At 39.2% G+C, this 15,877-nt stretch overlaps 1 protein-coding gene across 1 annotated transcript in view; it reads left to right on the top strand.

The window, feature by feature from the left end:
- The first annotated feature begins 11,852 nt into the window (after positions 1-11,852).
- Positions 11,853-15,877, top strand: part of SPATA7 (spermatogenesis associated 7) — a 34,234-nt gene continuing 30,209 nt past the window's right edge. Inside the window, exon 1 of the mRNA XM_040067898.2 lies at positions 11,853-11,965. Within this exon, the coding sequence (XP_039923832.1) occupies positions 11,929-11,965 (37 nt within the window). The 5' untranslated portion in view covers positions 11,853-11,928. The remainder of the gene's footprint in view (positions 11,966-15,877) is intronic.

Genomic DNA, 15,877 nt, shown 5'->3' with positions numbered 1-15,877 from the left:
AAAAAACCCCAAAACCAACAAATCAAACAAAAAAATTCCCCAATACAAACCCATGAAGGGAATCTAGTGGATTTGGCAAAAAGAGAGCAATGAAAAGTGTCGCAGTGTCCCTCACGCCTAGCAGGCGTTGACCACAGGCTAGCTCAGTTCTGCACTGCGGCAGCGTGGATCGGTCGGGGTTACAGGCAGGGCGAGTAACCTCCTCCCGGTGGGTTCTTGGTTCCCCACACTGGCAGGTGGACCTGATGGCGTCACAACTACGGCGGCGGAAAAAGGGTCCACTCTCTTTGAGCAGGGTTAAAGGTGGTTTATTAAAGGGGAGTCCAGCAAGGAGCTCCACCTCAGACCCTTGCTGCCCAGAGAGAGCCCAGATCAAAGCTGAGCACAAACTTATAAACAGGGGAGGATCCAGGGGTGGCGACAATGGGTCAGCCAATAAGGGAACATGGGGGTATAACAGGGGGTGTCAACTCTTAAACAATGAACAAATCACAAAAGGGGAGAAGGGGATTTCCCAGGCACCAGCCTATCACTCGACGCCTCTCCTGGATCTTTCCAGAATCCAGGGAAGGGTCCCAAAGTGACAGACAGGGCAACCAAGAAGAGAGAGAGGGGATTGACAGGGACAGGTGGAATAAGGGGGTGATTGACACAAAACGACTGGTTATATAACAAACTCATAGGGGGAAACCATTACAGAAAACAGGGGGCACAGTGGAATGAACCATTACAAAAAACTTATAAAACGTACAAAATTAACTTAATAATTTAATAAAACAACTCTTGCACCACCACAGAAAAGATCAGATTCATAGTAATGCATAATGTCACCTTCTAGAACAACTACCATTCTCCATTTACTGTTTTATAGTATCTTGTGGGAGAAGATGTAGTAGAATTACAATAGTTTAGATGCAACATGGCAAGAGAATGCAGTGTTATTCACACATGGCATATTCTCATCAAAGTGAGAACCTCAGTGTGAATCAACCCATAGGGAATGACTTCCCATAGTTAACAGATCTGCTACAGCCTACAGACCAAGAGGTGACATGCATTTCATTCAGCTATCCACCAAAAGAAATATGTCACTGTATATAATTATAATAAGGCTCTGGACCATTTGTGTTCTGATAATATAAAGGCAAAAAAGAGTTTATGTGATTTGGGAACTATAATATATCTTTGAAGATAACATATCTTCATGTTGAAGAATGGAAAAATGTAATGTATATTAATTTCCTAAGCTAACATTTTCAGGTTGTCTGCAGCCAGCCTCCTTCTTACATTTACATTTTGAATGAACACTTCCTTTAAGCCTCTTGTGGAGTAATTCAGGAATGCACCCCTACAGTCTAAACCAGCTGCAGTTACTTCTATATGTAATACATAGAAAAACCTTGAGATCTTCTGTTCAAAAGGAACAATAAAAAGCACTACGTATTTTTACATCTTTATATTGTATTTGTCTATAAAGATTCCACTTAGTTATTCTAATCTGCCTTTTTATTTTATAAAATAATGTGAAAACAGCAATATTGTAGGCAATATCTAGATCTAGATGTTGTAGGGAGTATCTAGATCCAAGAGACTTAACATTATTGAACAGTTGGATCAAAATTGCTTGTGTTACAAAAGGCATGTACAACTTAGAGTAGCAGTCTGAAAGTCTGGATTTTTTTTTCCCTTCTTTTTTCATTTTCTCAAAGAAATAGTTTCACAAGTCCCCAGAGGTATTTAGGCAAGCAACTCTGAGTCACTGACAGTTAGGTAGACATCTAAATATCTTGCAGATCTCTTAAGCACATATCACCAAACGCAGCATGTAATCATGCTAATGGAATTAAAGAAGAAAATCATTTAGTCACAGCACTCTATTGACCAGTATTTTGAGTAAAGAAAGGTGATAGAATGAAGGCTTTGCCACCATCATAATTCTCTATCTGCACAAAGCTGTAATGGTGGACTCCATTGTCAAGGAGTTCAGAAGTAGTGCACAGGAGTACGTTTATGGCACAAGTCTTCTGAATGCTGAGTTGGAACTCAGAGCAGCTGTGGTTATAAAACTGTTTGCATAAATTGGACTTAACTAATATTAGAAGCTCTTAAATATATATAGAGGCATAGAAGTTTTCTATACAGGTCCTTACTAGATAGATCAATAATTTGCCATTGCCAGTGCGTGTACATGAAATTTCAAGGAGAAAAATAATGCAACTAATTTTATTTTCTTTAGCATCTTCCAGCTCAGTATCTGAAAACAGTACACTAGCAAAAATGAATCATGAAAAACCTTTAGAATATATATTATTATAGACATTTACACATTATTTTATTGCTATATGGAATGGTCTAGCACCTCGTCTAATTTCATGAGAGCTCTCAATACAGTGAAAAGTGAAAATGAAGTTTTACAAAACCCAAGCACTTAATCAGGAAAAAAAAAAAAAAAAAAAAAAAAAAAAGGGGCAATTTTATGACCTAAGAACTCAGACTGGCATAATCAAAAATGCTGTTAAAGAATCACAGAATCACAGAATCACAGAATAATGAGGTTGGACGAGACCTCTAAGATCATGAAGTCCAACCTATGCCTTAACACCTCAACTAGACTATAGCACTAAGTGCCATATCCAGTCTTTTTTTAAACACATCCAGAGATAGTGACTCCACCACCTCCCTGGGAAGACAATTCCAGTGCTTTATTATTCTTTCAGTGAAAAATTTTTTCCTAATATCTAACCTGTACCTTCCCTGACATAGCTTGAGACTGTGTCCCCTTGTTCTGTCAGTTGCTGCCCGGTGGAAGAGACCGACCCCCACCTGTCTACAACCTCCCTTCAAGAAGTTGTAGAGAGTAATAAGGTCACCTCTAAGCCTCCTCTTCTCCAGACTAAACAACCCCAGCTCCTTCAAACGTTCCTCATATGGCTTGTGTTCCAAGCCCCTCACCAGCCTTGTTGCCCTCCTCTGGACACGCTCAAGCATATACAAGAAATAGTATAAGAACCAAGACATGCAGTTATGTAACTGTAATTATCATTTTGCTTGATAATATTATACCTATTATTCCAGCATCTTATTCAATACTAAATCTTTGCATAAAACCACCCTCTCCCTCAATAACTACAAACCTCTATAAATTATATATGCTGGCAATTTCATACCACTTTCTGGCAGTATAGCATCATCTTTTAATAATAATAAATATCTCATTCTTGATTTTTTAACAGTCCAAAAAGAATAAATCACAAAGGCTCTTTAATTTTTCATTTTGTGTAAGAACAGAAATTTATACCTGTCAATTTAACTTCATGCCTCAACATCCTTCTTCTGACTCCCATAATGCTCTTTGTCTTTTTGATCATCATTCCAGTCTTGAGAAGCAGTGGTCAAAACTGAATTAAACACAGGTATGCTTATTAAAGACCTATTTCAACTTTATCTACAAACCATTTTTGCATTATTTTCAGTGCTTTTAAACATCATAATGCTTTTTGCTTCTCTCATAACTGGGTAAAGACATTCACTCAAGGTAAACTACAGAAATGCTGGGAACCTGTTGTTTGCCCATTTCTTGTAGGAAATTCTTGGAAACACTGAAAGTAGTAATCACTTAGGCTTGTGACAAGCTCTTAAAAAATGAGGGGATATCTAGTATTTGTCTTTTAAACAGAATTTTTTCTTCTTCAGATTTGTAGCATATTCATGGCACAGAGAACCTCGTTCTGATTCACTGACTCAAGATGGATATTTAAACAAGTGGGTTTTTTCTTTGTTTATGCAATAAACACAAACTAACAGATTTTGAGTTATAAGGACTAGGATTTGTGCATGAATATTCTCTAGGATTGTAGCTCTTTGTCATGAAGTTTTCCAAAATGAGTAATATTTCAGTTTTGGCTTTAGGGATGACGCCATTAAGACAAACACATTGTGGTAGGAAGAAATCCAGCTGTTGCAAACATTGGATGCATAACAGTCTGCCAGCTGATACCATCTTTAGAGCTGGAGAGGCTGCCATGGGAACTGACAACAGTAAAAAATATAGCTATACATTTTATTATATGACAAATGAGTTTTCAAATCAGTAATACTGTAGCAATAACACAGCAAAAATGTGTTAATTACCAGTAATGTATTCCTCAAAATCTTCTGGAATTCAACAGAAATGGCCAGTGAAACCTTCAAATGAAAATTACCAGTAGTGCCCGGACCACCACCACCCCCTCCACCAAAAAAGCAATCTTACTTTATTTTAACTTTACTTTAATTGTAAATGAAACGTTTTTTATAGGCTCTAAAGACTTTCAAGGAGCCTCTCATTCACTTCCATTTTATTTTGATCATGAGTGCTTTGTTTTGTTGATATCTTCCTTCTCAGACTTTTATTCCACCTCAAAAATTGCTCATTTCCCTAAGACCAAGAACAACTAGGGGTACTTAAAACTTGCAATAAGCTTTAATCAGTCAAGAAACTTGCATCTTAAATTGCTCTCTCTTATACCCCCTTACTTATGAAATGTGATTAGAACACATTGTTAAGAATGAAATTATGATACCCCCAGCAAAGTGAACAGAAATTATTTTCCCATAACTTCCACTGAGGTGGAAAGAACCTCCTAATATTTTCTAATCCGTGGTATTAATGTATAATTCACTGGGTACCTACTGAAGAGTGCATTGTCTTATGGTTGTCAAGCGTTGTAGCCCTTCACAGATGAAGGTTCTTACCTATCATACATAGCAAGATTATGAAGTTCCATAACACAATGAAGATTCTCCAGAAATCTTTCCATAGTTCTGAGCAAACTGAAAAAAGAAAACTCAGGAAAGAAACATGGCTTGCCCAAACAAAGCAACCAAGCTCAAGGGGATACTAAATAGATGGAAAACTATGAACACAGTATAGAAAAGAGGAAACTAATCCACATAGGGAGAGGCTTGTTGGTTTGACCTCAGCACTCTTCAAGGTTGTTTTAAAGAAAGCAAAAACAAAGGACTTGCAGAAGGTATCAGTAAACACAATAAAACCCAATAGGTTTATTAATCAAATAGAACCAGAGGGGGTTTTAAATGCACTTAACTAAAAATGTGAAAAAACATGCTTTCTTGATAGGTAAACTACAAGGATTGAAGTTATTAGTGATGATCCTGGAAAACCAATATTGAAAAACTTTTGATAATATCATAGTACACTCCAAAAAATAGCTAGTTGTAAAAATGTGTGGGAAGTGGGAATGACAGAAACTGAAAGGTATTCCCAATATATATTATAATTTGAAGAGTGTTTACTGCAGATTTGTGTGGTACAGATTAGAAAACAATTGGTAGAACCAAGTGAAGAGGCATGCCTTGGAAGAGAAAGAAGAATTGTCGTTATGAAAAGCAGATGACACAGGAAGAATGAGACATAGGAATATTAAATGAGCATGGAAAGTCTTAGAAAATAAAATTCATGTCAACCAGGTTGAAGTTTCTAGCACAGATCTTACTAGAACATATGAGGGAAAACACCAACTGCTGGAATGCAAATGCGAACTTCTGAAAAGTGAATAGAAGAGCATGAGACTAATTCCACCTGAGACTAATACACAACATCAACTGTGTATACACTGATCATGAATGTAAAACCTATGGAATGGAATGTTTGAGCAAACTTAAAGAGGATGGCAAGAAGTACATGCAACTTTTAAGACAGAGATTAAACAGGTTTTGAAAGAGATTTATATGAGGATGTTGACTTTTATTAAATAAACCTTTGTAACACATAAGACTTTCAATCCTAATTGCATTTTTCTTTCTTTTTACATTATATAACTGATTTGCTTACTCAGAGTAAATTCAGCTTCTAGTCTTGTGTGGAATTACTAGACTACGTTAAAGATATTCAAGTTTAATATTAAAAATCACAGGTCCTAATGGCTTCTGTGACATTATCCTAGGGATAAAAATTATTCTACATTTAGGTCTCATCCATATAATGTAACCTGCAGTTCTGATCTTTATTATTCAAAGGATAGATGTCATTCCTGTTCCTACTGATCACAAGCACAGTGCAAAAATGCTCATCTGAAAAATGCAGACAAATGCACTAACACTAAATGCTTTCATTTTTACTACCAACTATGACTTAAGGTGATTCAGACTACAACCTACCAAGACACCCAAATTGCTGTACACAAGGTCACAAGTGTCACTGACAAACTATAAACAGACCCTGAGCATCCTGGCCCTTGGGCCTGAGAAACATCCATCAAACTGGAGCTCCTTTCTTTTCTGATACATTTAACATGTAATAGCAGAAGGGGCAAAAGAGGGTGTATACCAGATTTTAAACCAGTAAATTTCAGATTCTGTCTAAATTGAAACATTGCATACTTCTGAAATTTTATTATGTCAGTAGAAGCATGAAAATTTAGTGTGTAGTAGATGGAGATGATTTCCTTGGAACATAACTCCTGGATGAAACAAAGTCCTAAAGAATATAACAGAAAGTAACTTATAGTAATTCTTCCAAAGATTTTTTTCTAAGTATTAATAAAATTATTCCACAGAAAAATTACTCTTGAAGTATTTCATTGCAATAAACTCCACACACTCCATTTTGATTCTGACCATTTTCTTGGCTGCCATCGCTTTCTTTCGCACATACTTAGAAGTGGTTAATGTGACCAAAATTACTATTACTTATGAAACTTTGCATGCCAGCTATTTTCTCAGTCTGTTTCCTTCATCTTCCAGTTTGTATAAACACACAGGCTTTTATGAAGTTAATGTATAGACATTGCAGTACCTTTTTAAAGATACATAATAGCCCCCACCCCTTCTTACTGGGAATTTAAGCCCATTTCCAGTAAAACTGTTTTTCACATTCATGCAGATATTGAAAATGTTTCAAAGTGCTTTGAAAAATAATAGTATATCTGTGTGTCCCTTTGGAGGCAATTCTAAAGATACCCTTGAGAATTTCTGTTCTTGACCTTGACAAAGTGGAAGAACTCTCTTTAGCACAGAGGATCCCACTTATTCAAGCATGTACATGGATTAATGCATTGCCAGGTAAGGGTGAGCATGCTGTAGTAGCTGTGTAGAAAGTGGATGGGCTATGCAAAATGCCACAATGACATTTTTCTGTCTGCCTGACATGGGCTAGGTAGACGTAGATGATGCATCCAGCCTAAGTAGGAATAGCTTCACTGAATTGTAATGAATAATAATAGCTTCACTGAAATTATACTGGAGTTGTATCACTTATATATGCCTAATCTGAGTCATAAGTTTCTGATCTTTACCGACATATTAAAAAAAAAATCCTGTTTCTCATTAATTTGTATGAGTAAGCATTTCTATGTATCTCACTAGGTAAATAAGTTAGAAAATAATGGACTTCCTATGGTCTAGACAACAGAGTTATGCCATTTACATGGGCTTTTTTCACTTTAGAATTCCAATATATATCTTTAGTTGTTCCAGTCTACATTCTTCAATACCTAATAGCTCAATTAAAGTTATGAGAAAAGAACAGTCCTCAGCAGTCAGCCCTGCTAAAGGACAGTCTTTCACCTACAAGCCTTCTGTCTGCAAACTTGCATGGGAACAGTAGACAAACAGAAAATGACACAATATAAGGAGAAATATAAGCAGATCTTGAGTCACCCCACCTACATTACATTACATTACATTACATTACATTACAGCTGAGAATAACATCTCATACAATTTATACAGGTTTCTTCCTTGACACATCTAAAAATAGTTTTGTATCACAATATAGATGCATTATAAAACTCTGTATAGATCTAAAGAGAAAGAATAGATGTACAGTGTGCATTTGCACAGCAGCTTCCTGAATAATATAAACCCATATAGAGGAGGAGGAGGCAGGGGAGATTTTTTTATTTTAAGCTGATAAATTTTTTGGAAGTTGAAAATTGTGCTCATAGAAACTTTTTATTGTTATAGATGCCTATAGTTGCCCTCATCTTTCTTATCACATTCCCTCTTACTTTAGGGTAACTCCCTTATTGCATTCTAAATTACAAGGTATTAAAAACTACACTTTTTAAGATAATCCATCATCTCCTCTGAAGCGTTTTTTGTGCTGGAGCCCTAGCTTTACAATAATCTGTGACAACTGCTGCCATACAGACAATAACCGAACAACTAAATGCAGCGCCATGAAGAAAGTGAAGGAGTCTGCAGCCCTGCCAAAACACATAACTCTCCATCATTTAAAAAATGCAATGATATTTCAACACTGCACATGATTTTAAATAACTTGAAGACCAAAGAACATGCAGCAAACACAAGGCAGAAAAGAACCTACCATCCCTCCTGGAAAAGTAATCCCTAAATCTTAAATCTTTTTTCCCATCATACCAGCTGTCTGAAAGCTACTTCAGTTGTTTTAACACAAGAATTTCCTAAGTACATAGCAAAAGAAAACTGCTCAGCCAGTTCAAATGCATTTAGAAGTACAATGTCCTCTAATCTTTTAGGTAAATGTTTTTATTTCCACATATTTGTAGGGGAACGGACTGAAAGGTTGATAGTCTGATCACACCAGGCGGGAATTGCTGCAACTCTGACAGTCAGAGGACTGTCAGAGCTGCAGCAAGGGATTTGGAACATTGACACACAGAGCCACAGGCAGGTGACAATCTGCACTGGGATAGGGCACTTATGCCAAATAAATACTCAAGTAAACCCATGAGATTTATTTCCATGATCAAGTACATATTGTGATGAATTAAGGACTTTCTAGAATACTCTGTGAATAGAATATGCAGATCTGGTTGTTTGGCTCTTTCCTGCCTGAATATAAAGAAAAGCAATCATGAAAGAAAATCAATGGCTTGAAAGAGGAGACGACTCTCCAAAGAACGGCAGATTTTAATTTTCCAGGGTATATACAAACTATTTTTCCAAGAAAGCAAAATCCTACAAAAGCAAAGTTCTGACATTATGAACAGATGTCTATCCCAAGTGAGCAGGTAACTGTTTGAGGTCCCACCAGACACACCATCTCTTTCGGAGGAATGAAACTTGTCTGGGCTAAGCACACAAAAGAAAGTGGGCATCTTATGGGGTATTTCCTTTTGTTTGGACATATTTATCTTTGTGTTGGTTTGTGTTGCTGAATACTATGAACTGTACATTTTCACAGCAGTTAGGTGTCTACATTGGATGATCAGAGAGCAGAGGTAGTAGAAAAGAAGGCAATTGTTCCCTAAGTCCATGCCAGGGTGGGGACAGATGCCCATCTACCCCTGCAAATGTGATGCTCATATTCCTCCTGCTTCCCTTCCCTCCCAGTGAAGGCACATTTTAAAACCATGTTCTGTTGTAATGCATTCTAAAGGAAATGGGAAAATGCCTGCTGAAAAAGACAGATAGCAACAGTGATTGCCATGTTTCCTCTTTTCAGAGGGGCAAAGGACAAATCTTACAAGTTATGACATGTTATTGCTTCTTTAACAATGGTAAGATCTCTGCAGTGATCTGTACAACTTATTTTTGTACTTTTTTAAGTGGATCAAACCCCAGAACGTTTTTTTTTTTTTGGGGGGGGGGGGGGTTTGTTTGGTTTTTTTTTTTTTACCATTATAAAACTGCATTATTTCTTTACACTCAAAATAGATATACTCTCACAGACCAAAGGGCACCAAAAGGCACCAAAGGCCTAAGGCCCATGAGACCAATTGGAAATACATAAAGCTCTGGTATGTGTTGCCACTGGTGGTCAAAAATTTCAGAGACAGGATATCTCTATGGTGCTGTGACTGCTGAGTGAGAGGGAACAAATGGAAATCACTACATTCCCTCAGTGTTGCCTAGAAACCAGGGGAATATTTCTAAAAATGATTACTTACATTTATATGTTTTAATTATCTACATGGTGGAAAAAACATAGAAACAATAAGGAAGAGACTATGAGAAATCTGTCATATGGGTTTGTACGGAACAGCCTAACACTGAATGTTGAGTACTACAAACTGAGTATTTGGGAACCTGATATTCCAAATTCAGAAAAAGAAACAAACAAAAAAAGTCTTTAAAAAATATAGAAAGGTAACTATGAGCAGATTTAAAAAAAGTAAACAGAGACAAGTGCTTTCTGTGACATGATCTCTGTAGTAGGGAGTAATACAGCCAACCATGTAGAGGTGAGAATCTTGTACACTTATTTTCATTCTCTCCAGTATCTTCAGGTATCTGAAATGGAAACTGTTTAAATACTATCTCTACCTTTCAAATCTATAGATTTAATGATCTGAATTGTATCAAAGTATAAACCAGAGACCCTGAAACACAGAATAATGGTAACTAATTTCCTGAAGTCCTTTCCCCAAATCTCTAATTTCACACACAACTGCTTCAGAGAAAAAAAAAAAAAAAAAAAAAAAAAAAAAGACAAACAAACAAAACCCACACCCAAACTCTCAAATTATGTCTTTCTAGTTTTGAAGATTTTTCCTGGCAAATATTTTCCAAGACATTGACCTCAAGTCCAAGAGATGTAAAGAAAAATGACAAAACACTATCAAGTTATTTTGATTTGACAAGAAAGTAAGGTGTTTGTGACCTTATGGTTGACGGTAGTTGAAATGCCATGGCAACTGATGCTTTTATATAAAAAGTAGTCAGACCACCATAAGATGGAGGACCAACAAACTTCCAAGACATATATTCCCTCCCCTGACCTCTCCCAGACAAATTTGACACCAACTACATTTAAGGATGATTTTACAAAAACAGAATTAGATTGCCCAAATGATCACTATGTGAAGCACAGAAACTAAGGCCACGTTGAAGGAGTACTTCATATAGCTAATTAGTATATCTAAAATTCAAAGGGACATCACAACATTCAATAGTCAGAATACTACTGAAAAGCTTTTTGAAGTATTTGGTAGAGTCTACACAAAATACTGGGATAGATAAACTACTGGTTTCATCCAGCATGTATGTTTGTGCGACCAAGTGGGAGCATTGACTGAGGCGGATATAGAAAGCTGTTTTCAAGTAACCCCTTGATTTTGTTATGATTTTGAACTACATTCTAATTAATTTTTCTAGCAGGTAAGGAAGTGTAGCAAATCACATAAAACACTGTATTTAGCCTGTAATTAACACTCATTTCTAGATAGTGAATGGGAATGTCCCTCCTATCTGCGACATGTACCCTTTTGTGTACACGTCAGGCTACGGACAGAACTGCAGTAGCCCTGACCAGTCAGTGAGAAAAATCTGCACACAAAAAGCACAAAAGCCCTCAGAGATTTCACATTAGGGAAAATAGCAACCTGTCAGACAAAGTGAAAATACCATTCTATTGCTTAATCAGGAAGTCCAAATCCAGCACATCAGCATGCACACATTAATCAGTGACGGGATTAAAGGCTGCTTTTCAAAAGGTTATTTTGTGGTTCATTTTTAAGGCGCCGTTCATTTCCAAATTCACTGAGATTAATTTCTTCAGTGTAACGCACTGGGACGCTCTAGGCTCCCGTTTTGTCAGTCGTTCCCTGAAATATCAGCAATCTGGCGTAAATTTCTCCAGGGCATTCATTACTCTTCCTGTCAAACTACGAGACAAAAAAGCTTAGGTAATGAGGGCCCGTTCACGGACCGGGTCAAAACCCTCCCGGGGCTCCAAGGCCCCGCTGGAAGGGGGTTTGGGGCCCGAGGCCCTGCGGCCGCTCCTCTCCCCAGCCCGGGCCGGGACAGCGAGGGCGGCACGGCCGGGCGCGGGCCCCGCTCCGCCCGCCGCGCTCCCGCCGCCATGGCAACGCCGCCGTGCCAACGCCGGGCGGGACCCGGCGGGCCCGGCCCGCGCCCCGCCCGCCCGCGGCGCGGGACGAACCGCCGCAGCCGCCCAGCCGAGCCCCGGCCGGAGCCGCCCCTTCGGGTCCGGCCGGGAGCATGGGGCTGAAGAAGAACGGCGGCAGGCGGTGCCAAGGTGCGGGGGGCTCGGTGGAGGCTGCGGGAGGAGCGGGGAGCGCTGCCTGCGGCAGGGCGGGGGCTGCAGCCCGGGGGGGCGCGTTTCCGGCCTCTCTCGTCCCTGCCGGCCGCGGGGGTGCGGGGCGCGGCCCGGGACTGGAGGCAAACGACGCCTCCGCTTTCCCCGCTGGCGTGTGCGGGCGGGCACGGAGCCCGCGGGGCAGGGGGGCCGCCCGAGCCGCCGTGGCTCCTGCGGCGGGGCCCGGGGGTCGCGCCTCGCTCCTGTCCTCGCGGCCGCCCCGAGCTGTGCCGGCCCGGCCGTCCCGCGTGGGCTGCGGGCGGGGCGGTGGCAAGAGCCGAGTGCCGCCGCTCTGAAGGGGGACACGTAGGGCCCGTACGTGACGGGCTGTAATTCTCCGAGAGTCGGGCCCGGAATTGTGCGTCCTACAGCCGTCATCGCACGGTGCCGCCTTATTGTACCGGCACCGAGCGCCGCTGTGGGCAGCGCTTCAGGCTGCCGGGATCGGCCGCGTTTGCGAGGCCGGCTTCTGTGCCCGCTTCTTTTCTTAGTCAACTGTCGTATTCCCAAAAGCTGTTATTCATGGATTATTATAGTGGATTGTACCCTGTGTGTCCAACATCCGCGGCGTTTGGCTGTAGATCCAAGTGTTTTGGTTTGGCGGGATTTTAATGCAAGTGTAGTTGAAAAATAAAAGACTCAAAAGTTTTAAAGGTCTTATAAAGTGATTCCTTACCCACGTTTAACCGTCCGTGGGCTGCTCTGGTGCCCTGTTCCTATGAATAAACTGGGGGCACTTGTCATCCGTGATAAAAAAAAAGCACAAAATATGCAAAAATGCTTGCGTGAGCCAACTGTGGCTCTTGGAAAGTACCTAAAATATTTTTAGGTATGAACTGGATTACACGCATAATGTAAGGCAATGGTAGGAATTATTCAGTGCTGCACTGTAATGTCGAGATCATACATCGCTGCATAAAAACAGAGCAATTTGAGATAACGTTAGGCTGTTGTGCTGCATCTTGGTGTCAGTTCTAATCTTTAGAGACAGTGACAGATGCCACTTCAGAAGATGACTGATATCAAAGTACAGTTTGAACATAAATTCTAATACTATATGGGAATATGAAACTCAGAGCAAAAACTAGTATCTTGCACACCCAATTTTTATGCTCTCTTATGCAGTGTGAAGGCAGTTCTATGACAATATACATCCTTTTTCTGACTATTCTTACAAAATAGTCAGAAATGCTTGTCAAAATACTTTTATAGACAATCGGGAAGCATGTCGATTATCTGTTAACCGTAAAAAAGGGAATAAATAGGATACAGGACCTAAATTTTATTCAGGTTGCAGATAGCTTTGCTTGAATGACTTCTGTTTGACAAAAAAAGTTCAAAACTAGAGAAGAACTACTGTGTGTCTGTTAAATTGGGAAGCCATTGCTTGTCTGCATAGGAGGTTACAGTGGAGTCAGAAATGTGTGCCTGAACATGCAGGAAGGATCCTTACCAAGAACAAGGATTAACACAGGCAGAGAGACTAACACACTGAGCTGAGCTGGAAATCTCTATGCCTGAGCAAAATTGGCAGAACAGCCGCTGGGTTGCTTGCAGTTTATGAAAGGGGGAGAACACATCATATTTATGGTTTCTCAAAAGAGTTGTATCTAAAATGTAATAGAAAGAGGTGGGATACACTATTCCACATCCCTGTTGTATGCTGTGCAGTTTCTTGTTCAGACTTAGCCTTGTCATTTTAAAGAAAGAACCAAAATTTTACACTTGTTTGTGTCAGGCCTTGTTTTGTCTAGTGAGAATACTAAGAAAAAAAAAAAAACATATTTAATGTATTGGAATATATAGGATTTGCATGTAGGTCTTCTCAAAGTTCAGGTAAGGCTGAGATTTTTTTACTCTCCTAGAAATATCAAAGAATTAATCCTCTATGTTTTTCCCTAATTCCAGGTATAAACCTTGAAGTTATTTACCGTAGTAATTTCAGGAATCAGTTAATATACTCACAGATTTATAGTATGACCTCAAATAATCTGAATACTGTAATTTTAAACCATTTTAAATTTTAAATTTTTTTTTGTTGTTTAAATCCAGTCTTCTGCATTGGGCTGTTTAATTCCCACAGTGCATGGAGCACATACCTGACCAGCAATACCTAACAGCATTGTGCACTTACTGTTAATCAATGATACACATTTGTGCCACTTTTATCTTACAGAAGTAGGGAACTCATCATTCCTGCAGCATGGAGGCTGCTGTTAGATTTAGGCAATTTGTGCAGGCTTCCAGGATTTTAAAACAAAATTTAAATGTTTCATGTGTTGATAGACAGCACCATCTTATTTAGATTTTTCCTGCATTGTAGGAAGTCCTTGCATTAATCTGATTAGAGGTGAAAGGGTGTTAACGCAGAGATTTGTGAACTACTATTTTTTTATTATTCCTTCATTTGCCACTTGAACAAACAGCTTATTAAACTTATTAAATTATTAGTTTGATAACACCAGTTTTTAGAAGCTGAAGCTTCCTTTGACCAACAAGAAAGATGAAAAATAATCTAGTTATATCTTCAAAGAAGGAATAGACATTTAGAAGTTTCATTTGAATCATAATAACGTTGACTGAGATTGGGAAATGTTAATCACTGTTCTTAACTTTTTACCAAATTAAAACTGTCGCTCAGTAAATCACTTAAAACCTATCCTTAATTCAACCATTAGTCAAATAGTCTATTAAGTGAGTTTTAGTCACTTAATGTGCTTAAATCCTGACTCCATTCAGCAAATAATTTAAATATTTTTTTTTGATAATTTAAATGCCTAATTGGTCCCATTTTATCAAGGATTTCTTTCATACTTCAAGTGAAATACCTATTGAAGTGAACAGTATTCAAACCATTAACCCTAATCTTTGCTCCAGATTATATCCTGCAGCTTTCTCTGAAGCACAGGGCATCAAGGTTTCTCTGCTCTCCATTCTGGGTGAGGCTGGCTGTGCATTAGAGTTTTCATAATGTATTTCCAGGCAGAAACAGGTGCTCATGGACGAGGGAGGGGGAATACTTGTAGGTGCAGATTATACTAGCAAAACAGATTTTTTTCCATATTTGTAGAAGAATCCATATATAGAGTGTCTATACATTTCGGTATTAAATGTATGTTTTCTCAATTGGCCATTTGATAGTAGATATTGAAACAACTTCCAGCTTCATGGGGTGGTGTAGAGTTTTGTGTAGCAGTAGAAGCCATCACACACATTTGCTTTGTGTAGGGCGTGCTCATAATCCAGTGTTCTACCGTCCTTAATAGCACTGTTCCCACCGGGGAGTTGTTAAAGCACCTGGCAGCATGTGCTCCTGGATTACCATGAGTGTCTTTGTGCAGACACAGCTACCCAGGGAACTCATGTTAGTAACCTTTTAAGAAGTTTCTAAACTGTGATATGAATTCTAATTGTTGTTCACATATCACTGGGTAGCAGCATAGAGTCTCTTCTGGAATAGCACCCCTCACACACCCTCCTAGAAAACCAAAAACTGCTAGTGCCACTGCTAATTCTAGAGGTGCTGCCCAAGACAGTGATCACAGAATTTTTAAGGTTGGGAAATACCTATAAGTTCATCAAGTCCAACCACCCACCTAGCACCACCACCATGTTCACCATTAAAGCATATCCTCTGGTGCTATAATCAGACATTTTTTGAACACTTCCAGGGATGGTGACTCCACAGCTTCCCCAGGCAGTCAGTTCCAGTGTTTTGCAACTCTTTCCATGAAAAAAAATTGCAAATATATAATCTAAACCTCCCCTGGCAAAACTAGAGGCTGTTTCCTCTCAGGCTGTCACTTGTTACCTGGGAGAAGAGTCTGATTCCCACCTCATCACAGCCTTCTT

Source organism: Hirundo rustica, chromosome 6 (assembly GCF_015227805.2).
Source record: "Hirundo rustica isolate bHirRus1 chromosome 6, bHirRus1.pri.v3, whole genome shotgun sequence".
Taxonomy (NCBI): domain Eukaryota; kingdom Metazoa; phylum Chordata; class Aves; order Passeriformes; family Hirundinidae; genus Hirundo; species Hirundo rustica.
This window is presented reverse-complemented; position numbering and strand designations above follow the sequence as displayed.